Source organism: Podarcis pityusensis (genome assembly GCF_964106645.2).
Source record: "Podarcis pityusensis genome assembly, chromosome: 7".
NCBI lineage: Eukaryota > Metazoa > Chordata > Lepidosauria > Squamata > Lacertidae > Podarcis > Podarcis pityusensis.
In genome coordinates, this window is record NC_138031.1 from 27,442,319 (window position 1) to 27,469,031 (window position 26,713).

General features: G+C 41.8%; 1 protein-coding gene across 2 annotated transcripts; it reads left to right on the plus strand.

Moving 5' to 3' along the window:
• The first annotated feature begins 168 nt into the window (after window positions 1-168).
• NBN (nibrin) lies at window positions 169-25,814 on the plus strand. 2 transcript variants are annotated; one of them, XM_081013350.1, is made up of 17 exons: window positions 169-293; window positions 797-1,034; window positions 1,457-1,590; window positions 2,211-2,359; window positions 3,591-3,750; window positions 5,019-5,122; window positions 8,735-8,852; window positions 10,301-10,491; window positions 11,267-11,364; window positions 12,492-12,621; window positions 15,367-15,654; window positions 16,258-16,693; window positions 18,326-18,409; window positions 18,990-19,145; window positions 20,031-20,144; window positions 22,049-22,098; window positions 24,038-25,814. In XM_081013350.1, the coding sequence occupies exons 1-17, from the start codon at window positions 195-197 to the stop codon at window positions 24,063-24,065; spliced, it is 2,577 nt and encodes an 858-aa protein (XP_080869476.1). In that variant the 5' UTR covers window positions 169-194; the 3' UTR covers window positions 24,066-25,814. The 2 variants fall into 2 exon arrangements, with proteins under 2 accessions (XP_080869476.1, XP_080869477.1); XM_081013351.1 differs by lacking the exons at window positions 22,049-22,098; window positions 24,038-25,814 and adding an exon at window positions 21,618-21,732 and having other exon boundaries at window positions 284-310; window positions 20,031-20,169.
• Window positions 25,815-26,713: the final 899 nt, after the last annotated feature.

Sequence of the window (26,713 nt, forward strand, 5' to 3'; positions counted from 1 at the left end):
TGGAACGCGCACGCTTCGGCCACGCCCCCTTCGGCAGAGAGGCCACGCCCCACCCCTCGGAAAACTTGAATGGCCCCTGCGCCGATGTATTTATTGCCTGCAGATTTATCAATGAGCTTGAATTGATCTAGAGCTGCCAGGCCCCGATCAGCAATCCAACCTTTTCAAGCAAGCAGGCGCAGAAGTGGAGTCATATGGAGAGCCGGAGTGCCTTTCCTGGCCGCTGCGTAACCTTCATCAGCCTGTGTTGCCCCCTGTCCTGTATTCATCCAGGATTGTCCCGTTATTTCAATGTAAAATGTTACATCCTGTAATGATACAGTTTTGTTTTGTATTTCAGGTCTTCTCTCTCTCTCTGCCAAGTAAGGGATCACGTGTTTGAAAGAGTGTGTGAAAGGTCATGTATTTAAGATAACCAAGCACAGACACATTTACAAATTCATGTGTGCGCGAGTACGTGCGCGACAAATGTCAGAGGGGCCATCCTGTTAGGCTGCAATAAATTGAAGTGGATTGCTTCGAAGTCACTTCACTACCAGATGAAAAAAAAAAAATCGCCCACCAACCGCCCTGCCCTTACCACCCCCCCCCCCCCCGCTTAGACTTGTAATATTTCAGATTGAGACACAGGTCTGGTTTCAACATTCCGAGAAAACGAAGGGAATCGGGAAACCGCGTCTTAACTATTTTCCTACTTCTGTTCTCTTAAGAACTAAACTTGCTTTAAAAAAAAATAAATAGAGAAAAGGTCACGCATGCGCTCAATTGTCGGAGGGCTTCCCTCCGCTCTCTGTAGGAGGCGCTGTTCTCTCAGTCTGGGCTCTCGCGATGTCGTCGCTGTGCCAGCCTCCTCGAAAGGCGCATGCGCGGTGTGCAGAGAAGCGGTGCGTCGCCTCGGGTAGCTGTTCTGAGGTGGAGAAGAGGGGCTGGGGAAGCTGGTGAAGATACAAAGGCGAGGCGAGGCGGGCCGGGCCTTCCGGCTTCTTTCCGGCTCAGGATGTGGAAGTTGAGCCCAGCTGACGAGTCCGGGCCAGGTGAGGAGCGGAGCCTGAGGGGGAGGGGGCGTGTCCTGGGCAACTGGTCTCACTCCGGTTTGACGCCTGTTGGTTCTACCGCCTTCCGGCTTCTGCGTGTTGATTGGTTGGTTTAGCCGATGTTTACTTTGGGAAACGGGGTGGGGGTGGGGGGTGGGCTTCGCATTGAGAGCAGGTGTGGGGAACTATTGCTGAAGCACGACTCCCATCAGCTCCAGCAAGCATCGCCAAGGGCAAGGAATGATGGGAGTTGTAGTCCAGCAAAACATGGGGGGGGCCGCAGGTTTTCCACATCCTTGCTGTAAGGTGGAAGGGGTGGCTAAAGTCCTGTCTCCAGCTCTCCATCCACATGAATAAAGATTAAAATCGGCGTTATATCATCAGAGGTTAATTAAAATTTGGTTGTGTTTTTCCCATTTCAGGACAGTCATACCACCTCTTAGTTGGTGTCGAGTATGTTGTCGGACGTAGAAATTGTGCCATTTTAATTCAAGCGGATCAGTCCATCAGCCGAAGCCATGCAGTCCTTTCAGTTAGTCACTCTCAAGTGAACCTTGTAAGTACCAAATGTACAACATTATGAAATTGCATCATGCAATTTTTATCATAATTTCTGCAGTTATAGAATGTACAGCACCGCCTCAGTCAAGTCACAGATTTCTTACTGCTCCCAGATTTTTAGACCTCATCTAACAAGATTATGTTTTGGATGTGTTTTACTCAATATGTTTACCAAATGAAAAAAGTAGCTACCAGATATAGCAGCCTTTATTAGCTTGGCATCCTCCAGGTATTTGGGGCTAAGACTCCTGTGCTGGCTGTCACTTAGAACTATAGTCCAAAACACCTGTAGAGCACCAGATTGAGGAAGGCTGAGATAGAGGGTTAATGCTAGAAACAAAAAACACAATGACCCAGTTTGCGTATCACAATAAACTATAGATAATGGTTTGCCATCTGTCTGAGTGAAACGTAGGGAAAACATTTGATCCCTTGCTTAGTGTTACATCCAAACGAATAATTGTGTTTTGTTTTGCTTCAACAAACCACAATCAGTAAGCCAAGAGTAAATATTGCCTATAGATTGTTACACTCCCAACAAACCACGATGTGTGGTTTGGATAAAATGAACTCAGTTGCTATTGTTGGTACCTGAAATGTTATTTTTATTTTCAGACTCAGTCTTCTACATTTCCTATGTTAACTTTAAAAGACACTTCTAAATATGGTACCTTTGTTAATGAAGAAAAACTAGCAAATGGTACTACTAGAACTTTGAGGTCCGGTGACAGAGTCACTTTTGGAGTCTTTGGAAGCAAGTACAGGTAAGATCAATTTGTGCTCATCTTAAAATGTTCATGGCTATGCTTGTTTGAATGTCATGGAATATGTCTGAGGACTAATTAGAAATGGACAAAAATAGTCATTCTCAGCTGTGAATCTTAGAAAGGGTGTGAGTTCCCTTGCAAATGTCTCTACTCTTAGATCATGATACATTCCTGCCATAATCTTTGCTTCAGTAGCTCTGCCTCCCTCCACTGTCTGAAGGCCTCCTGTTGCCTCAGATATTCCACCTTAGCTGTTCTGTACAGTTGGAAATGCCTCCTAGAACACTGTCATGGTGCCAACTCTTACTTCTTTCAAAATCCACCTTTTCTATAAGACCTTTGCCACAGCCCCTTATATGCTATGCTTCACTGTAGCTGAACCTGTAATTGAGCTTAAGTACATGCAACTGAGGGATGCGGGTGGCGCTGTGGTCTAAACCACTGAGCCTAGGGCTTGCTGATCAGAAGATCGGTGGTTCGAATCCCCGTGACGGGGTGAGCTCCTGTTGTTCGGTCCCAGCTCCTGCCCACCTAGCAGTTTGAAAGCATGTCAAAGTGCAAGTAGATAAATAGGCACCGCTCCGGAGGGAAGGTAAATGGCATTTCCTTTTTTTTTTAAATTTAATTTTTATTAGTTTCAAATTCATTATGCAACACCAAACATTAAAGCAACAAAGAAGACAAACAAAACACAAGAGAACAACAAAAAAGAAGAAAAACATTACATAACATAAAACACCAACAAGTTAAACTTACAATAACTAAATAACTAAATCACACAACAATAGTTGACTTCCCCTCAACTCGGTTTTGGAATATGTTACAAAAGGTTTCCTATCTGCAGTTTCGTTTTCTTAAAACTCTTTGCGTCGCAAGTAACTGGCATTTCCATGCGCTGCTCTGGTTTCACCAGAAGCAGCTTAGTCATGCTGGCCACATGACCCGGAAGCTGTTTGAGGACAAACGCCGGCTCCCTCGGCCTATAGAACAAGATGAGTGCCGCAACCCCAGAGTTGTCCACGACTGGACCTAACAGTCAGGGGTACCTGTACCTGTACCTTTACCTTTACATGCAACTGAAACCACTATGTTGCTTCCCGTGTCAAATTTAGATTGATAAGCTCTTCAGGGCAGGGACCTCTCCCTGTAAAGGACCACACACTCAGTTGCTATTATTTAACTAAATAAAGTAATAATATTGTGTGTTTCTTTTAACACTACTTTGCAGAATATTCTATGAGCCTTTGGTAGTGTGCTCTTCGTGCTTAGCTGTTTCACAGAAAAGTGCTTTAAGTAAAAATATTCTACAGCTGGGAGGCCATGCAGTGAATGAGTGGAAAGAAGGATGTACTCATCTTGTTATGGACTCAGTCAAACTTACAGTTAAGGTGAGTTGTGACATTTCAAGTGCATCTGATATGCAAGCGTAATACTGATTTTTCTGAACTGTGCATTGCAGTAAAATGGTCTGTAGTCCTATATGCCGCAAACCGTTCTTTCATATTCCCTTTCCTGTCAATTAACTTTAATATTTCATTGGAAAATTGAGGCTTCCTGGCAGCAGGCACTGGAGAATTGTGACATTTTTTGTGAGGCATCTTTGTGCTTTAACAATGCAGTCATGCACATAATTACTTGGAAGTCCCAATATGTTCCTTGGGGTTTACTCTTAGAGGTGTGTAGTGGATTACAAATAGCCATTATGGAGTCAAATAAGAGGGAGTGTATTTTTGGCATTCCAGAAGATGTGGAGCTGACACTGATGGCCATGCAATGAACAATTTAATAGAAAGATAAAAACAACGAAGTTAGGATATAGGAGGGTGTGGGTTTGGCATAAATCTTTGGATTCGAGTGCAGGAGTGAGAAGAGAAGTTGAATTGTATAGAGTTAGCAAGATTGTATAGAGTTAGCAAGAAAGCATATGAGTAAAGGAGATGAGTGATTTAGAAGTACTTAGGAGTTGAGTGCAATTCAGGCTTCCTCAACCTCGGCCCTCCAGATGTTTTCATACAATTCACATCATCCCTGACCACTGGTCCTGCTAGCTAGGGATAATGGGAGTTGTAGGCCAAAAACATCTGGAGGTCCGAGGTTGAGGAAGCCTGGTGTAATTTCTGGGGCTCAGTTTGGTATTGATGTGTTTGGGAGTGATGGGAAGGTAACCATCCTGGCAGAGTTACAGATAGGTAGCCGTGTTGGTCTGCCATAGTCAAAATAAAAAAAATCCTTCCAGTAGCACCTTTAAGACCAACTAAGTTAGTTCTTGGTATGAGCTTTCGTGTGCAAAGCTCATACCAAGAAGAAGAAGTGTGCTTGCACACGAAAGCTCATACCAAGAACTAACTTAGTTGGTCTTAAAGGTGCTACTGGAAGGATTTTTTTTATTCATCCTGGCAGAGTTCGTTGTTATATGGGGCATTAAGGTGTGCTGCTGATGGGAGGAATTGATAAGGCAGTGAGAATGGTGTCCACAAACAATGGCAGCAAAAGGGTTGTAGTTTTCTGTTTTAAGAGGGTACCACTAACCAGTGGGTTGTGAGACTGGGGTAGAGAGATGTGAGTGAAAGGCTGGGAATGAAGACAGGTTAGAGAGAGCGTGCAGCGTGTTTGTACTGTTGTCAATTATGGTAGTGATTATCTGCTTTATCTTTAGGCAATATGTGCCTTGATCTGTGGTCGACCAATTGTGAAGCCAGAGTATTTTGATGAATTAATCAAAGCAATTCAGGCGAAACAGCAGTTACCGACACCTGAAAGGTAATACCTTATAATACACACCCTAGATTTAAAAAGGATTTGATAATTATAATTTGGACTATTATGTTCTACTATGTAGCAGTTGGCTTTAAAAACTCCTGGAGTATGCCCTGCTTAGATATAACCAGTACTTTTTTTTCTGTGGGGACGCAGGGGGACACATACCCTCAAACATTTTGTGAATCTAAGTTTGGCCTCATTGAGGGGCAGTATTTTAATATGAGTAGGAAAGTGAGAGTACCCTTTAACATTATTTTTTAGAAAGAAAGCACTGGATATAACCATATTCAAGTCATGCACGTTCATGAATTGAATATGATGCATAACATACACGCTATAGATATCTATGCCATAGTGTAATTTTATATGTCGTCAGATTAAATCATTATATGTTTACACACATTCAGAATTATATGGAACATTTACGTTCTTGAAGTATAGCAGAAACATTTTGTAAATTTATACAATGGTGCTGCTATGGTTGGTTTTTCCTTAGGAAAGTCTATAAGGAGCTACTCTTTATACTGCTATTTCTGGCCCACTGTTGTCTACTGACTGGTTGCAATTCTTTTTGCATCTGTATACTTCTTTAAGTAGAGAGTATCCAGAACAGACACTTTCACAACTTCTCAGATTCTGGAACCTCCTACCATGTTACCCGGATTTCAACTTACTCACCCTTAACAAACCTACTAATAATAATAATAATAATTTATTATTTATACCCCGCCCATCTGGCTGGGCTTCCCCAGCCACTCTGGGCAGCTTCTAAAAGAATATTAAAATACTATAATACATCAAACATTAAAAGCTTCCCGAAACAGGGCTGCTTTCAGATGTCTTCTAAAAGCCTGGTAGTTGTTGTTCTCTTTGACATCTGGTGGGAGGGTGTTCCACAGGGAAGGCGCCACTACCGAGAAGGCCCTCCGCCTGGTTCCCTGTAACTTGGCTTCTCGCAGTGAGGGAACCGCCAGAAGGCCCTCAGTGCTGGACCTCAGTGTCCGGGTAGAACGATGGGGGTGGAGATGCTCCTTCAGATATACTGGACCAAGGCCGTTTAGGGCTTTAAAGGTCAGCACCAACACTTTGAATTGTGCTCGGAAACGTACTGGGAGCCAATGTAGGTCTTTCAAGACCGGTGTTATGTGGTCTCTGCGGCCGCTCCCAGTCACCAGTCTAGCTGCCGCGTTCTGGATTAGTTGTAGTTTCCGGGTCACCTTCAAAGGTAGCCCCACGTAGAGCGCATTGCAGTAATCCAAGCGGGAGATAATCAGAGCATGCACCACTCTGGCGAGGCAGTCCGCAGGCAGATAGGGTCTCAGCCTGCGTACCAGATGGAGCTGGTAAACAGCTGCCCTGGACACAGATTTGACCTGTGCCTCCATAGACAGCTGTGAGTCCAAAATGACTCCCAGGCTGCGCACCTAGTCCTTCAGGGGCACAGTTACCCCATTCAGGACCAGGGAATCCTCCACACCTGCCCGCCTCCTGTCCCCCAAAAACAGTACTTCTGTCTTGTCAGGATTCAACCTCAATCTGTTAGCTGCCATCCAACCTCCAACCGCCTCCATGCACTCACACAGGACCTTCACTGCCTTCACTGGTTCTGATTTGAAAGAGAGGTAGAGCTGGGTATCATCCGCATACTGATGAACACCCAGCCCAAATCCCCTGATGATCTCTCCCAGCGGCTTCATGTAGATGTTGAAAAGCATGGGGGAGAGGACGGAACCCTGAGGCACCCCATAAGTGAGGGTCCAGGGGTCTGAACACTCATCCCCCACCACCACTTTTTGAACACGGCCCAGGAGGAAGGAGCGGAACCACTGTATAACAGTGCCCCCAGCTCCCAGCCCCTCAAGACGGTCCAGAAGGATGTTATGATCGATGGTATCAAACGCCGCTGAGAGATCCAGCAGAACTAGGAAACAGCTCTCACCTTTGTCCCTAGCCCGCCGGAGATCATCAACCAGTGCGACCAAGGCAGTTTCAGTCCCATGATGAGGCCTGAATCCCGACTGGAAGGGATCCAAATGGTCCGCTTCTTCCAGGCGTGCCTTAAGTTGTTATTATTATAACTTACTCACCCTTATCAAACCTACTACTGACTTCTGGCTGTCATTCATCCATTGTGCCTGGTTCACCTGGCAGGGAGAAATAGCTAGATGGCATGGTGACAACCCACTTTAAAATCCAGGCAACATTTCTCCGTAGTTTTATATAGACCCATGTGGAACTCCACAAGAAAGTTCCCATAACAAATAATAGCATAGACTTGTGTGGAACTCAACAAAAAAACTCCTATAAGGAAAAATATCTGTCTCCCAGCACCACCTTCTGTAATCTGCTAGTGCAGAAGTAGGGGATCATTGGCTTTCCAAATGTTGCTGTACTCCAGCTCTCATCAACTCTCACCATGCTATTTCTGGTTACATGTGCAAATCATTTTGAAAATGATTGTATTGTGCAAATCTATTATATATGCCATTTTGAGAGCCTTTTGGTGGGATGCAAGTATTCTAAATAAATAAATAAAACACCACCCTGGGGTATCTGGAGCTGCTTAGCCAAAGTCTATTTATTTGTCTAGGAAAGGAGGATTCTATACCGGTTTGTAACTTCCCAATTCATGTTGATCCAGTGAAGACTTCCTCAGCTATGGTCTTTAACTATTTCCTCTTTCAGACTAGGTGAAGCAAAGTCTTCCCATGGTGAGGAAGATTAAGTATAATTATATTTAATTGGCAAAGTGTTGTACTGCTGACTCGTTGCTATGAGCTCTTGGGGAAATGACAGGATATTTTTGGATGTTATGCGAGTTGATTCGTCTTCATTTTCACAGGTTGCTATAGAGATATCTTTGGTAATATCTTTTGAAGTGGTGCAAATACTCTTGGGAATATGAACATTAACAAAACATTGCTTTAAAAATAAATTATGTAGTTAATAATTGCCTTGGTAAAATACATCTCAATTCACAATCTGAGATCAGGTTCATGTTAAATTATTTCTGCTGATGAATAAAATGAACAGTTTTGTGATGCTTTGATCTTCAATTAAAACTAAAATTTATATTGCCTCTAGAGAGGACCTACTGTCCATATAAACTGTATGCTTTTATTTTTTATGTAATTTGAATTCACAACTTTTATTTAAGCCTTTGAACTTTTTTTGCAGACAGGTTATACACAGTGGGCATGTCATAAAAACGTGTCTGTGGAGTTTTCAGATTTTTGTTAATCAAATAGATAATCAAATATTAGGGTGCATGGTTGTGGTCTTTGCCTTTGTGCAAGACCGACTTCAAGATTGTGTTCGGGGGGGGGGGCTGGATAGAGAAAAAAATGAACATGTGTTCAGTGATGCCTGGGCTCTAGGACTACATGCTACATGGGTGCAGAAGAAGCACGGCCTTTATTGTTGAGCCTGTGTGCAAATGGATAATGCCTCAAGATTACTGTGTGCAACCCTGCGTACAACATAGTAAACCAGCTAGATGTTGGATAGAAAAACAGATGTACTCAAACTAGGTAAGCAATGTAGAAATGAATGACAGTTAATAGTAGTGTAAAATGTAAGCTGCATTTTTACAATCATTTCTTCCATTCACAGTTTTTACCCTCCTATTGATGAGCTGAGTGTTAAGAATAACAAATTAGATCTGGCAACCTCTCCCCTAAGAAGAACAATATTCAAAGGAAAAACGTTTGTGTTTCTAACTGCTAAGCAGGTAACTGGCACTGTTCAAAGCTTGACAAAAGTAATTTAAAATACTTTTATCTACAGAGATTATTTTAATAGCACAGGTTTTGTGTACTCATTAGTCCTCCTTAAATGTTGTACACATGCAATAATGAGAAGAAGGTTTGCACTGCTTGGCCTACTGATGGCCTTCTCAGTATTGGCTGTGGAACACCCTCCCTTCAGATGTCAAGGAAATAAACAACTCTCTGACTTTTAGAAGACACCTGAAGGCAGGTTTTAATGTTTGATGTTTTAGTACTTTCTGATATATGCTGTGAGCTGCCCAGAGTGGCTGGGGAAACCCAGCCAGATGGGTGGGTTATATATAATAATATTATTATTATTCATGACATCCATGGACATCGAGTGTGTGAATGCACACAGGGATCCCCATTCACATGGATTACATATGCATGTCCAGCTACTCTTTCATAGGTGCCGTTTTGCAGATGTCCATGCTCAGTGTGCAGATGTTGAGATTAGGTCCCTGGGGGTTGTGATGTTGTGAGTGGAGCCACTGATGTGTCCATACTTCTTCTTATAAAAACTTGAGCCCCTACTATTTATTTGTCAAATTTTTTTTTCACTCAAGTGCCTCAAAGTAACTTGAGCAGTGAAAATTAAAAGTAACAAAGACATTTAAATTAGATTATTCGATATATGAACATTTGTAACCCAAGTTAAGGACTTTTGTACTCATTGGAGCTCAGAACTTGACTTTTCAGTCAATTTTCTACTTGTCTTTATTCAGAGTTGTCTAGTGAGCTGCATTCATGTTAACAAAAGGCACATTGAACATGCAGCTTTTAAAAGTGAGCAGAGAACTGGCTGAAAGACCACCAAGGGCTTGTTCTCTGATTGGAAGAAGGTCTTGGGCTTGCCCACTTCCTCCCATGTCTCCCCCCCCCCCCATTGCATTGCATGCACCCACATGCATTACTGTGTGTGCAATGTAGTGTCCAAAGTGGGTACTCTGGCATTTTTTAGAAAGCAGAACCTGCCTGACTCTTTCCTATCTTGCTAAAGGAACTCAAGTTGTATGATATAAATCAGGGATGGGGAACCTGTCACTCTCCAGATGTTGTTGTTGTTTAGTCGTTTAGTCGTGTCCGACTCTTCGTGACCCCATGGACCAGAGCACGCCAGCATTTGTAGTCCAGTGACATTTGGAGGATCACAGTTTCCATACTGCAGTTGATAGTCTTTGTAGACAAGGTAATATGATAAAATGGTAATAAAGAAGAAACCTTTGAAATAGTAATAAGCACACTTGTAACATTCTCTGTATATACCATTACATTTATTGTCACTTGTAGAGTCCTCATATTGGTTACATTACTTCTTAAGTTACGAAATGGTATGCTTATTATAGAAATGTGTCATATTAATGTGAGCTCTGTTCTTTGAACCTTTGGGCTTTGTATTTAATTTTAGTTTGCAAAACTGAGTGCAGCAATTAAACTTGGAGGAGGAGAAGCGAAACTGATAACGGAGGAAGCAGAGATTGTTTCTTCTTTGGTAGCACCTGATATTTGTGTCATTGAAGTAGGGTTGACAAACTCTCAAGAATCCATTTCTGACTTGGACAGGAAATGGATGGATAGAATCACAGCTGTCTTCCAAAGGTAGGATTGCTGAAATGTTAGTAATTGAGTACAGAGGTTGTTTTTTGTTGTTGGAGGGGCTGTAAAACCATAACGAATACAAATATACAAATAGGGTCTGTAAAATATCTGTGCATATCTAATGTTAAAGTAAGTCCACAGATTTCTATCACATGCAAGAAATGATTGTAGCTGAATTAGAATAAAAAAAGCTCAACAACTTTGGTCGGCCCTTCAGTCGGCCCCCATAGCGCTTCACTTCCTCAAATCTGGCCCTCTTTGAAAAATGTTTGGACACCACTGGATGGTGGTCCTCCAGATGATGTGAATTACAGTTCCTATTACCCCTAGCACTTACGCTGGGGTTTGATGGCAAATTGGGTTCAGTCACCTTGAGATGCTTCAATAAAATGCAGTATATACATAGTGATTATAAATTAACAACATCTGGAGTGTCTCCCAGACTTGTTATACATGTGCAGTCTGAATATAAATGAATGTAGGCAGGAAACAGCAGGTTACTAGAATTAAATGTTTCACTGACAATTTCCCTTGGACCATTTTATTCATTTAAAATATTGTTAGCTCACCCTTCATTATAACCCAGACCAGAGTCTTGTTAGAATGCCATATATTTTTTAAACAAATACTGATATCCATCCCTTGCCAATTCACAGATTGCATCCTGCATGATAGTCTGTTCCTTTACTGTAATGTTTTAGCATTATTTTCCAAGGATGTTATTTGGTGAATGACTTCCACTTGTTTTTCTGACAGTGTGTTTTATTTCTAATAGGAAGCAATGGAGGACAATTTCTGAGGCAGAAATTGGTCTAGCAGTTATTTTTTCATCCACAAAAACATACTGTAATCCTCAAACTCCACTAGATGCAGGTAATTTTTAAAATCTGTATTTTTAAAAAATCTTTGTCCTGCATTTTTTACTTTTAAGGAACTGAATTCAGCAGACAGCTTAAAAGAGGGAGCATATTATTTAAGAGTGCTTTGTTTTAGGATAACAGATAGCCTTATGTTACTGATGACCCTACATCTTTTTTGCTAGCAGATTTAACAGATTTTAAATAGCTTTCAATTGGAAAAGTAAAAAGCACCAGGATTTTAGTATCCAATTTTGACAGCAAATAAGCTGAATCTCACTTTTATTCACTTCCATTCTTTTTCTGCAGCATAATTCTGTAACTTCTTTATCTAATTAATTTGCTTATATGGGAGAGGCCAGAGACGGGTCCTGTGACTTGCTCGCAATTCATTAAGTATGGTTGACCACTGGATAGAATTAGTTCCAGATTGGCCCTTAGTTTTAGGATGCTCAGACACCTCATGCAATAGAATTTTAAGTAAGAGGATATACTAGATTTTAGGTTTTGGTATTGAATACAGTGGTACCTCGGGTTACATATGCTTCAGGTTACAGACTCCGCTAACCCAGAAATAGTACCTCGGGTTAAGAACTTTGCTTCAGGAGGAGAACAGAAATCGTGCTCCAGCAGTGTGGCAGCAGCAGGAGGCCCCATTAGCTAAAGTGGTGCTTCAGGTTAAGAACAGTTTCAGGTTAAGAACAGACATCCGGAACGAATTAAGTTCTTAACCCGAGGTACCACTGTACAGTGGAACCTCAGTTGTCGAACGTAATCCATTCCGGAAGACTGTTCAGCATCCGAAATGTTCGACAGCCAAGGTGCAATGAGCGGTTGGAGAATTCAATTGAAAAAAATGGGAAATGCACCTCGGAAGCCGTTTGACTTCCAAGGCGCATTTGAAAACAGAAGCAATTACTTCCAGGTTTTTGGTGTTCAGGTTCTGAAACGTTCGGCTTCCGAGACTCTCGAAAACCGAGGTTCCACTGTATTGAAGAAGCAAGATGGGGAGATAAATGGACACTTCTTAGTAGGAAGAGTTGCCCAAAAATATATTTTTGAATAATATTTGTCTGAAATGGCATGAATTATATAGTTTTAAAATGTTAACATTTATTCTTCTTTGCTGCTTTTAAACTGCAGGTGTAAAACCCACATCAGCACCACTTGTTACAGGACCAAACCTTTCTCAAAGTGTAGTAGATGAAACAGTAATGCCCACCATTGCAGCATACGTAGCTGACACAGAAATGGACCAACTGATGGACACATGGTAATGTACCAGCAGGAGCCCTTTTGATTTGCTATTTCTAAATATGGCTTCATGATCAAGCCACAGTTAGTCTGACTGTGATGCCTTTATTTTCACATGAAAATGTTCATCACGTGCCAAAAACTGGAGGGGTAGATTCTTGAATTTCTAATCTTCTGAAGTTACAAAAGACAGGGACTCCTAGTTTATGGAGAGTAACTTTCAGTACTGCATCTGTCTTGTCTTTTGTAAAAAACAAAAAGCCTGCTGGAGTTTTTAAGGCAGGGGAAAAAATGCAACATTTCATGTAAACACACTTCAGTCATTTTATTTGTATACTGCTTTTCTGTGTACATGCACTCAACAAACCAGTGTTATTTATTTCATTCATACTCCACCTTCTTCCAAACAGTTCAGAGGAGTGCGGCCCACACTCTAGCCACTGTCCAAGGCCAGCCCAGGGTCTTGTGCAGTCAGGTGTTAGCCTTGACATATAACTTCAGGGTATATTAAGTACACACAATTGGGAAATAGAGCAAGACTATCACTAGCCACATTGTGCAAAATGTGGAATGTTTATTACACATGAAATGTGGGGGAGGGGAGAATTGCAGATGGTGGGAAAATCAGAACCAAGGGTAGCCATTACTCAGCACTACAGAATTAAAACAATCCTACATGTTTGCTCAGAAATGCATCCTGTTGTGTTTACTTGCTGCTACATAATTACAGTGGTATCTCGGTTCTTGAACGTAATCAGTTCTGGAAGACTGTTCGAGTTTCAAAATGTTCAAAAACCGAAGCGAAAAGGCTGTTGGCAAATTCAGTTGAGAAAATTGAAAAATACACAGCGGAAGCCGTTCGACTTCTGAGGCACGTTCAAAAACGCTGGGTTTTCGGCGTTCGGATTCCAAAATGTTCGTCAGTTGAGATGTTCGAGAACCGAGGTACCACTGTATGCATATTTAGTGATTGTGGCTTATATCTTCTGAAATCCTTGACATCAATGAGAATGCATGCTAAAATAATATTAACAGTATAATCTTATGCATGTTTACTCAAAAGTCGCACTGAATTCAGTGAGCTTACCCTTAGTAAATGCATTTAGGGCTGCATTTTAGATTTAGAATATTTAGGCTGCATTCCTACATACACTTACCTAGGAGTAACCTCTGTTGAACTCAATGAGACTTCACTCTGAGTAAGCATTTATAGCATTGCACTATAAATCCAGGAAGATTTACAAGTGATATGGAAGCTGCTTTGGTGACAGAACTGTTTGCATCTTCCAAACAATGAACAAAGGAATGTTTTTGATAACCGAAGAGTGGCATTTTAGGATCTTATTTCTTCTCTTAAAAAAAAGTCAGCCAAAGTCGCAACAAACTTACAGGAGACATCTTGATAGGGATCAACATGCAGATGCAGTCAGCTGTAGCTTTGGAATCTTGCCTCTGCACCATTTAGGAACTAATGGTTTGCTGATCAGAATGTGGAATTTGTTGATGCATTTGAGCCCTGATACCTCTCTCCTCACCTCCCAAAATTAAGCAGGGTGTTCTGTACAGACTGTTATTGGTGAGGTGCTCAAGCTGCAGTCCTAATTCCACTTACCGGGGCACTGCTGTGTTGACATGGTTAGGACTACAGCTTTATCCACAGTGATATTAGCATTTCATAGATCACATAGGATTTACTGAGTTCCAGTTATTATTGACACAGCCAGCTGTTTTCAAAAAAGAAGAGAGTCATTTTTGAAGCTGCTGTTGAAGGGGAGCATAGGAAGCTCGAGAGAGGAGAAAAATGGGCAGAGGGACAGGTGGAGAAAAGCAAGAAAGTGCAAATAGGATAGAAAGGAATCAATCCAATCAATCAATCAATCAATCAGAAGGAAAGTAAACTAGTTGGTATGTACCAGATGGAAGTAAAAAATAGTGTCTGGAAGCATTACTAGAGTGTGTGCAGGTGTGTGCTGCTGCGCTTTTGAATTTGTTCCAGCAATCCCTACTGATACTGGTAGGTAACATCTACTTTGCAAAGGAGCAGATTTTTCTTCCTCAGGCCCTGCCATTCTCCTGCAGTTTTGCCTTGCCACTGCGATTTCGGTGGGCAAGTTGAGGAAGAGGGTGGACGAAAGCAAGCAAACAATGGAAAGGGAAGAAATGGTTTTCCTTTTCCTTTCACTTGCTAAGTGTGTAACCCATCCAAGATTAGCAGAGCAAACTCATAGACATACAGCACCGGTGACTGTGCCCTTCGTTTGCATGCATACTTATTAGTGCTTTGTACCCAAGTCCCTTTAAGGAACTGACAAAGATGCATGCACCCATGCAGGGGAGCTCAGCAGCTGCCATTCTAAAATGCCTCCATTTTAGGGTCCTGGAAGGGAGGAGGGTGGCTGAGTGAGGATGAGATCACTGAGGAGCCCATCTGAGCTCATGGACCCTCAGCCAATGCCTGATTTTATCAATCGCTGCCATCAAGGCCTGTTACTACTCCTATAGCAGATGATGGTAGAGAAATTTCAAATTCCTGGGAGCTGGCAAAAAAAAGAAGAAATTCTTTTGCTTCAATCTAGCAAGAAATTCTCATCTTTAGGTGCAACCCATGCATGGACCTTACAAATACCTCACATTTCTAGGGATCAGCAGAATAACCAGAAATCTGAGAAACGGATTATAGATCATGTAATGTGATGGTACAGGTTTTGGTCATTGACTTATTACTTCCTGCTCTGACCTATTACTTTTTTCCTTGTTTACACAGCATGGAAGTATCAGGAGAGAACAGAAAGAGAGCAACAACTCCTATCAGGGAACAAAGGAAAAAACCTTACCCCCTGGATATAACTACTGTTAATGAGACTCCAGCAGGAACTGGCACTGTGAATGTTGGGGCTACATCACCCAGGTTGAATGCAAGGCCCGAGACTAACCAGAGTAGCCTTTCGCCCTCTCCCTCTAAAATGTCAGGGAATAGGAGAAACAAAGAGGGCGATTCACAGCAGCAATTGAATTCAATTAAAAACTACTTCCAGACAGTTACCAAAAAAAGGTATGTTCACATAAATCTCTTGCAGTCAGGCTAGCTCTAATATTTATTCCCTAATTTTTGGTCTTAGCTTTCAAAGATCTCAGATGTTTCAGTTCCATAGTTAACTGAAAATATGTGAAATCCTCACAAACAATGCATATTGATAACATGCTGGCTCCAAGAAGCTTTGCCTGAATAATGCTAATCAGTGCTACATTTTAATTTTAAGTTTGCTTATGAGTAAGCTACCTTTTGCTGATTGCTCCTAAGGATGCCATCACGATGAATCCCATTTGAAATTAGTGACACTACAGTGCACAGTTAAATGCTTGCTATGATTATTACAAGTGCCATCTGAGTTGTACTTGATTGGATTCAGTCTGTCTGGGTTCATATCTAATCATCATAAAGATGAGAACAAGTGTGTGCTTGTGATCTGTCTGTGTATATCCATTTGTGATGTTCTGCTTGTGCAAATAGGAACTAAGTGTCCCTTTCCTCCCTCCTTTGCACCAGCAACATTTGCTCTAGAGGGTTGGGAGATCTATCATGTTCACTTGCACGATGTTAGGTTCTCCCTCAATCTGAAGAGAAAGTCTAAAATGCTTTTTTTTTCTATTCAAGGGAAAGGGATGAGGTTGAAGAAACATCACAGTCTAAATATGCAAAGATAGAGGAGAAGTCATCACTGGCTTCTAGTCATACTCAGCCTGTAACTTCTGGGCTGTGGGAAAGCAAGGCAGGAGGATCTCAAAAAGGGCCATGTACCTTGGACCAGAACACAAACAAGTCCTGTATAGGTGGAAGTAGAAAGTCTATTGCGGAGACTAGCCAGTTAGAAAATAATAATAATGAAAGCATTGTTGCATCAAAAAAGAGAAAAGAATTGGAAGACCCAGTAGAAGACGAAGCATCGTTAGAACTTGTCTTTGCAAGCCAAGAACTGGATTGGGAAGACGATATAGGAAATCATGGTGAAGGCAGTACTCAAGGTGCAAAGAAGAAAAGGAAATTGGAAATGAAAGAAGAGAATTCAGATATGGAGACTGGGAGACTTCAGGTAGTGACATTTTTTTCTGTCTCATACACACACACAGAGAGAGAGAGAGAGAGAGAGAGAGATGCCATAAACCACAATTTTAGACTATTAGCATAAAGATAAAATTATTTTGAATTTATATCAATAAAAGAAGGAAGAATATAAATGCTTTATATCATTTTACAGGAGGGATAACAAGGTGGGTATATATTGTACTCAGACTTCTGGAATTTTAGAGGGTGGGCTTCATAGAACTACTCTTCAGATCTGCCAAAGTGGGGGGACATTTAGAACAGGGCCAAGCCACTGATGGATTAAAAATATATTTGGTAAAGTGATTAGCTAAATATTCTGTAACATGGTAAAATATTTAAATCATTGATTTAGAGCATCAGGCAGTATCAGTAAATATCCCCTTCAGGTTGAGATTCCTTTTTGTTGCTTTCACCATTTTTTGTGTAGTTCGCATTTCTTCCTCCCCAGCCCCCAAATGTGTGCATATCCATTCTAGCATACTCAGATTTCCCCATGTGCTTCACTTGAGGGGCAGCTTCATGTACTTCATGTTTTTGCACACGCTTTCTTGTTGTAAGGATGGAAGCCACTGGGCACAGAAACTCCATGTGCTCATTGAACATGAAACAGATTTTTCGATGCAATGTGCCTGTTTCTGCTAGTGTTGGCATTTGGTATACTCACACTCACAGTGGAGAGAGAGGTTTGTTTTCCTTTAAAGCTTTTGTTTTCCTTTACAACTTTTACATGGAAGAACTGTGGCCGCCTAGTACACCTAAGGTTCAAAAACAAAACTAGTCACAATCCACTGCACAATTAAAAGCATTTATGTCCCAATGAAACCACAGGTTTATGTATGTTGAAGTCTATATTGAATTATGCTGGAAATCACAAGTGTGGAGAATGCAGTTGCGTTCCAGTCCTGCTTGCAGGACCTCCCATAGGAATCTAGTTGATCACTGTGATAACTGGACGCTGGACTGCATGAGCCCCTGGCGTGATCCAGCTGGGTTTTTCTTACATTACTATGTAAAATAGCTTTTATCCATTTTTTTTAATGACCTCTTGTGAAAACCTACTTTTGTTGGGTCGGAATTGTTTTCCTGAATAACTTCACACTATTCTCCTAGAGATTTTTTGTGAGTATGTACTGACTCTTCTACATCCTTCTTTTATCGTGCTGCCACAGTAAATCAGCCACACTTCTCTGCACAACAGCAATTTTAAAGTTGCTCATTAATGAAAGCAATTATTTCTTCTTTTATACTTTAAAGCTGTGAAAGTATTTCACTTTGAAACCCAAGAACTAGGTAACAAGTCAAGTTCTGTTTTTGCAAGCTGTGACCATAAATAAATTCTGCTGAATAGAAGGCTTCTTTAGCTTGGGAGAAACCAAGCTGAAGAACTCTTTCATGCAGAGTAATTTATTTCAGCTCTCTCGTGTGGGAGCTACCACACACTTTGACAGAAGAACCATTTGTTATTTCCTCTATTTGAGGAGTAGTCAGAGACAGACGAGTTCAGCATTTGCTAGCTAGAGTTCAGACAAGTAGCTTTCAGCCTACAGTTTTCAGCCTAATTCTACTGTAGTGGTATAGAGTATATGTTAGACGCTTACCAATACCTTTTGTTAAACAGCAAGAAAAGAAGCAGTCGCTTCCAGTTTTAAACCAGAAACAAGAAAGAGAAGAATCACCAGACTCTGCAAAGAATGACTCCAATGTAAGGAATATCTTCATGTTAATGTTTCGTGTATTTAATTTTTGCAATAAGTAATGTGGTAGGAAATGCATTCTTTTAAATTAAAAAGATACTCCAATATTACGGCTAGTGACATTTAGTTTTTTGAAAATATATCTAAAAAAATAGCATGTCTTTAAACTATTTTGTTAGCATTCTATTTGTTCGCTTCCCTCCCAATTATTAATTGAAACTATCAAACTTTCATTGTTTGCTAGAGAACTAGGAAATAGACCCATTTTCCTGTCCTACTTTGTAGGAGGAACAGGCAAGTTTGTTGTCATGTAGAAAACGAGTGAAAGGTGTGAAGATAGTGAATGTATAAATTGATGCAGATATTTCATAGTTCATTAAATGGCTAAAGGGAGATTTTGGTTTTCCTTGAAGAAACTGATTTAGTTAGAAAAAGTTTGGAAATGTTTTCAAATACCATCTCAGAAAATAGATGACTAAGTACTGTACCTACAATTTTATGATGAAGAATAAATGTTTATTGTAATAAACAAGCTTGATTAGAATAACCTCAGTAATTGCTCTAATTCTTTTCCCCCTCCTAAATAAGAATCCTGATAGATGTGCGAATGACTCTAGCAATCTGCCCAGCAGGCTCCTGCTGACTGAATTTAGATCATTGGTTGTTAGTCAGCCAAGGAAAGATGGTCGTTGCACTGCAAAAATAGATTATGGACATCTGAACAACTTTAAAAAGTTTAAAAAGGTTGGTACATGCTTTTAAACTCACAAGAGGATATTACTTAGAACATACAGGAAAGGTGTAAAAATACAGTCGTACCTCGGCTCCTGAACACCTTGGGAACTGAATGTTCCGGTTTTTGAACATTTTTTTGGAAACCGAATGTCTGTTGCAGCTTCTGCTATTGTTTCCGGCATGCCTGTGCAATCAGGAACCAAGCAGAAGTCGTGCCTTCATTTCCAAACTTTTTGGAAGTCAAATGGGCTTCCGGAACGGATTCCGTTCGATTTTTGAGGTACGTCTGTATTAGCTAAATCTGACCATCTTCTGGTTTTGGTTGGTTGGGTGTGTCTTTTAATCTAGAGGTTTGCAGTACAGTGTTGGGGAATAGAGGACTGAATTAAATGTAGTCCTAAAAGCTATTGCAAGGGTATCTTGAAGCAGAATGCTTCTATGTTTAAATTATATTGCACTCTTTGGGAATGATCAGAAATTGGTATTGTTATTGTAAAAGGACAAACTTAGAGCAGATCAGTCAGAATCCATTTGTAATGTTGTTAAGCTTGAATAGAAACATTAAAGATATACACTTTTAAGTGGATAATTGTATTTATAACTGTATTATATTATTCCTGTAATGTATCTGAAACCTGCATAGTTTGTATAGTGCCTCCTGCTCTACAGCCCAAACCTAGAATGAAAGAATACTCAACAACTGTATTTAATGTATTCTGAGTTTTCTTCAAATGATAGAATGCAATAATGACAAAGGGCTTCTTTGAAGCTGAATTGAGTAAGTAGCTGTTTCGGATTGCATCTTTGCATAGTGAGACTTGTAAATGCGTTGGAGCCCCAGTTTGAAACCTGAGTTCAATAGAGTTGAGATTAATACATCTTTCCATTTGACAGGTAGCTTATCCTGGAGCAGGACAACTTCCATATATTATTGGGGGATCGGATCTGATAGCTCATCATGCTAGAAAGAATTCTGAGATGGAAGAATGGTTGAGGCAAGAAATGGAGGTGAGGAGCATGAAGTTGTTGTTTAGTCGTTTAGTCGTGTCCGACTCTTCGTGACCCCATGGACCAGAGCACGCCAGGCACTTCTGTCCTCCACTGCCTCCCGCAGTTTGATCAAACTCATGCCGGTAGCTTCAAGAACACCATCCAACCATCTCATTCTCTGTCGTCCCCTTCTCCTTGTGCCCTCTATCTTTCCCAACATCAGGGTCTTTTCCAGGGAGTCTTCTCTTCTCATGAGGTGGCCAAAGTATTGGAGCCTCAGCTTCACGATCTGTCCTTCCAGTGAGCACTCAGGGCTGATTTCCTTCAGAATGGAGAGGTTTGATCTTCTTGCAGTCCATGGGACTCTCAAGAGTCTCCTCCAGCACCATAATTCAAAAGCATCAATTCTTCGGCGATCAGCCTTCTTTATGGTCCAGCTCTCACTTCCATACATCACTACTGGGAAAACCATGGCTTTTACTATACGGACCTTTGTTGGCAAGGTGATGTCTCTGCTTTTTAAGATGTTGTCTAGGTTTGCCATTGCCTTTCTCCCAAGGAGCAGGCGTCTTTTAATTTCGTGACTGCTGTCACCATCCGCAGTGATCATGGAGCCCAAGAAAGTAAAATCTCTCACTGCCTCCATTTCTTCCCCTTCTATTTGCCAGGAGGTGATGGGCCCAGTGGCCATGATCTTCGTTTTTTTGATGTTGAGCTTCAGACCATATTTTGCGCTCTCCTCTTTCACCCTCATTAAAAGGTTCTTTAATTCCTCTTCACTTTCTGCCATCAAGGTTGTGTCATCTGCATATCTGAGGTTGTTGATATTTCTTCCGGCAATCTTAATTCCGGCTTGGGATTCATCCAGCCCAGCCTTTCGCATGATGAATTCTGCATATAAGTTAAATAAGCAGGGAGACAATATACAGCCTTGCCGTACTCCTTTCCCAATTTTGAACCAATCAGTTGTTCCATATCCAGTTCTAACTGTAGCTTCTTGTCCCACATAGAGATTTCTCAGGAGACAGATGAGGTGATCAGGCACTCCCATTTCTTTAAGAACTTGCCATAGTTTGCTGTGGTCGACACAGTCAAAGGCTTTTGCATAGTCAATGAAGCAGAAGTAGATGTCTTTCTGGAACTCTCTAGCTTTCTCCATAATCCAGCGCATGTTTGCAATTTGGTCTCTGGTTCCTCTGCCTCTTCTAAATCCAGCTTGCACTTCTGGGAGTTCTCGGTCCACATACTGCTTGAGCCTTCCTTGTAGAATTTTAAGCATAACCTTGCTAGCATGTGAAATGAGTGAAATTGTGCGGTAGTTGGAGCATTCTTTGGCACTGCCTTTCTTTGGGATTGGGATGTAGACTGATCTTCTCCAATCCTCTGGCCACTGCTGAGTTTTCCAAACTTGCTGGCATATTGAGTGTAGCACCTTAACAGCATCATCTTTTAAAATTTTAAACAGTTCAGCTGGAATGAAGTAGTTAAAAGCAAATAACCTGCAACCTTGGCACTATCAGCACCATGCTCTAACCCAACTGAGCTATCACAGTCATGATCATGAGCTGTAGGTCAGTGTTTCATACACTGGCTGGGTGAGGGGCTGCATTGAGAGTGGAAGATCGTGGGAAATCGGCTGGAGACCACTTGAAAGCGGCCTCTTCCCACTTTCCCCACTCCCACTGCAGCCCCACCATCCTCCCATCCCTGGCCTTTTTGTAGGATCTTCAGAAGAGACCTTTTGGCACAGGGCAGGCAGTGGGGCAGAGATGGTAGGGAATATCCCTTGTTTCCTTGTGCTCATGCAGTATTGGATACCACCCATTGTATTTTTGTGTAAATGCCTGACTGCACCCAAATCATGCTGGTTCAGATCAGTTCATATTTGGCAGAAGTTCTCAAAGAATCATTTATTTTTCTAGGAACAGAGTCGCCAAGCAAAAGAAGATTCGCTTGCAGATGACCTCTTCAGGTGAGGGTTCCCTCTTCCCCATAACGGACTCAAGGGTGGAATCTACATACATATAAAATCTTTCTGAAAATGCTTTTTAAAAAAGCGTTTTAAAAAACACATTGGATTTTCCATAAAGCTCTTCATTGCCATCTAGTGTCACATTGTACTGTATATTGCAGTTAAAACACTTAAAACATTTTATTTGCAGCTGTATAGCTGAGTCCAAGGACTCATTGTGTGTTTGCTCAAACTGCATGCGACTGCCTGTTCTTCCCTCCAAACAAATAACAAACTATGGAACGGACATAGCTAGCTTTTAACTATATAAATAAATACACCAAATTAATACCTGGTTCTTCAGAGCAGACCAAAATCAGAATTAAGAAGCAAGGACAACTTTGTGCCCCATTTATGCTTCTGGAAGGAAAACCCAAAGATGAGAATTTTTAATTAACATTTTTTATTGACAAATTTGATAAGTGACAATAATTTTTGCTGCCAGTTGAAACTGCCCTTGCTGTTGGGTGATAATAGGCAGGAAGCCTCTGATCATATGGTGGAAACTTATACACTCAGTCTGTTAGAAATCGGAAGAAGCAGTGTGCATGATAATGCATGGCCCACTGTGCAGCAATAGACTGCCCAGAAAGTATCGAAGTAAAGTAAAATGTTAATTCACCCTGGATTAGTCTGTTTCCTTTTATGTGTTCCTTGGCAAAGACCACTCTGCTTGGGGAATATGCCATATCACAAGTATTTAGAGACCCTTGGGTCAGGCAGTCCCAAATTCCAGCTGGGCATGTCGGCACCCTTTTTGGGTCTGAGACTTAATGACAGAAGAAATGTCTCTGATACAATCTGCACATGTGCTCACATCACCATCAGAGACCCTGTTCTGTGTTCTGCCATCAGAGATATGACATGTGGGCCTTTTCGGTCACTCTGATACTTAAACTGTAGACTGTCCTCCTACACTGGCCCCATGTGGCCTCATCACTGCTTAATATTCAACAAGCAATAAAGATACGACTGTTTCAGCAGCGGGTTGCATTGTTGCTAATGGATTTGAGATTCAACTGCTCCTTAATGGTTTTATTTATTTACCGTATTTTTCGCCCTATGGGACACACCTTTTCCCCTCCAGAAATGAAGGTGTGTGTCCTATGGGGCGAATGCAGGCTTTCGCTGAAGCCTGGAGAGCGAGAGGGGTCAGTGTGCACCGACCCCTCTTGCTCTCCAGGCTTCAGGAAGCTATCCGAAAGCCTTGGGAGCCCGGCGGGAGTTCCCGCCGGGTTCCCAAGGCATGCGGACAGCAGCCTGCGGCCCGAAACCCGGGGAGCGCAGCGGGGCACGCCCGGGCTTCGGGCAGATATCTGCAAGCCTGGAGAGCCCGGCGGGAGTTCCCGCCGGGCTCCCTAGGCTTGCGGATAGCAACCTGTTCCACCCCAGCCCCGCAAGCTCTGGGAGCGATGGTGAGGTTGCGCAACCTCACCATCGCTCCCGGACCCGTTCTGGGCGCTGGGGTCGGGGGAAGCTCGGGCTCCCCCCGCCCCCAGCCCTGCAAGCTCCAGGAGCGATGGCGAGGTTGCGCAACCTCGCCTTCACTCCAGGAACCCCAGCCCCGAGGCTAAAAACGAAGCCAGGACACTCATGGCTTTGCTCTTTGGGGCTCGGGGGGGGGGGAATAATTTTTTTTCTTTATTCCCCCCCCCCCAAATAAGTGCGCCTTATGGGCCGGCGCACCCTATAGGGCGACAAATACGGTATGTTCCAGCTTCCTTCCAAGCTCAGGTTGTTGTGACCCTGCAACAACCCTATGAAGCAGGTTGGGCCAAGAAGCAATGACTGGTCTATTGATTCAGTCAGCTTCATGGACAACTTGCAGGTCATGTGAATGTGTTTTCAGTTTTACTGGATTTCAGAAGCAGGCATTTATGCATTTTTTTGTTCCATTTAGATATGATCCCCGTGTAAAAAGAAGATAAGGTATGCCTTGAATCAGACCTACAGCAGAAGAAAAGCTTGCCTGGCCCGCTGGCAATAAATTGCAACATCAGAGTCAATTTTATGCTGATCATACTTCCTGAAAACCTGCTTTTCATATTGAAGAAAGGATGCAAGACTTTGAACGGTTCTTCAAACATGTTACAGCTAGTGATGGATCCATGCATTATCTGCCCACAGCGTGAAAGACTGGTCTAGGCCGACTTTGTAATGCTCAATACAAAGATAGCATTAAAATTCAGACTAGAGTAGAGCTGAAGCCATTTAACCCCCTCCTAGGTTTTGCTGTTCTGGCAGTGAATAAAAGAAGTATCTCTTCCATCCCTGACACTACAGTGGCTTCATGCTTTAATGGCTATTGACTCATGTTAGCAACACTTGGGAAATGACATTATTCAACAGTACTTCTGGCATCCAGCCTTAGCAGCATGCCAGGTATTAGGAAACTGAGAGGAGACCTCCCTCACTTGTCCTGCCATCACTGCCCCTGTTGGAGCAGCAACAAAGACAAGCGTAGGGGACAGAAACATGGGAGGACACAGAAAGGTGGTTGAAGGAGCATTGGATATCATTGGGAAAGTTGCAGGAAGGATCAAACCTTGTTGTACTACCAATGAAATCAAGACCAAATAGGCTCAGAACTGGATTTGAAAGGGCCCAAGTTATTTTCTGAGTTTGAGAGGGAGGGTGCAGAGACTTACTAAGGGGAGTTTGCCCATTGATAGTTATAGCACACAAAGCCTTTGAAATTCTTTTTCAACTTGCATTCTCTATCCAAAATTTTGTTTTTATCAAAGCAAATAGGTTTCTTTTTTAAAAAAAAACCCCACACATTTGTTTTAACCTATTTTTTGTATGATATCAGAATTGTCAAATGGCAACATGGGATTTGTAACATGAGTATTGCTCACTTCTGTACCATTTTGCATCTCTCAAACTGGCTTTGATCCTTTTAGTAAATTATTAGTCTCCGTATTGATGGGAAATCTTTTCTTTGCTTCTCAGAATTTTGACGCTTACAAAGACTTGTGCCTATTGCAGATAGGAATAAGAGCAGCTGTCTTCAAATTAGTTTATTTTGCCTAAGTGGTGTTACATCTGTTTGGTGCCTTACATGAGACAGGGTGCTATAGGCCCAAATCTGCCATACTTCTGTTAAATCAGAGAAAAGTAAAACGGATACTTCTCCTCAGATGTGTCCTGTAAACTCCTTAGATTTAGGAAAGTTAAGTATCAGTTTGACCATCTCTAGCATATACCGCATGTCTGCTCCCATGCATGGCTTAGCCAAGTTGGTTGAAACAGGTAATGCCATTTAAGAGTCTAAAGCAGGCATCTCTCCACCCAGTGCTGTCCAGATGTTTTGGACTACTATACCTATCTGCCTCAGCCAGCATGGCCAATGGTCTGGAATGATGGAAGTTGAAGTCTGAAGCATCTAGCAGACAGCAGGTTGGGGAAGGCTCTTCTAAATGCTTATGAAGACTAAACATTTGCTCCATGCTTCCAGTCAGTCCATGCGTGCAGTATAAGCAATAAGCCTTTTCTGGGGATAATTTTTGTGCTTAAGTACCCATACAGAGCACTTTCCCTTGGATTGAAGGGCAGCGGGGAAGAGAAATCTATTTGGGTTGCAGCTGCTTGGTGCTTTCCCTTAAGAATAACTCTTCCCAGAAACACAGGTAAGAATGACTGGTAAATGCTAATAAAGTATTCTGTACACACATTAATTGCTTGGTTTGCAGACTATATACCAACCCGTAGAAAAAGACATATGGCTGGTAATGATGTCAAATATTTATTAGTCAATTTCTTTCATAATCATGAACTTACCTGCATAAAGGGTGTAACCTTTGCTTTCTAAGTGCATTTCATCTTGGGGTTGTTGCACATTACAGAGAAGACTAGTTCAGGTTATCCACTGCGTTGGTCCCAAGCTTCATGATCATAATGCATGAAAGGATATAAATATCTAACACTCTGAGTTCAGGAGCTGCGATTGACTGAGGCTGCCGAGTGTACAGACACAATTGTACACATGCATTTCTTCCTTAGTGTGGCAATATTCCAGAGGCTGGGCAAAACTCATTTTCCCCGGAACTTAAAACAGGGGCCCCATGTATCTAAGTTGGTAGCTGGAAAGTGGACATTGTATTGTTTTCTTCTGCATGGGGTTGCTTTTGTGCAGTATGAGATTCATACTTGACACTTTAGATTCTTGACGCTTGAAATTGGGGGAATTCCATGTCAAATTGGCTATAGATAACTATACAGGTGGGGAGTCATGAGTAAAGCATGGGGATCAAGAGAATGTCATACTAGTTAAAAGATGAGAAGCTGGCTAATTACCTACAAATAAAACTGTTTGGCTTGCTTAATCAACCACAGCAGATGGTTGGTGTTACTTGTGATGTAAAATGTATTGCAATCTGAGAAGGTGTATTTCAAAATATAAGAAAGAAAATGGCAGTGTCTCTTCTTCCAGTACTGTTACCACTAAAATTGCTTCCCACTTTGGGTAACTCTTAAAAGGTAAAGGGACCCCTGACCGTTAAGTCCAGTGGGGATGACTCTAGGGTTGCGGTGCTCATCTTGCTTTACTGGCCAAGGGAGCCGATGTTTGTCCGCA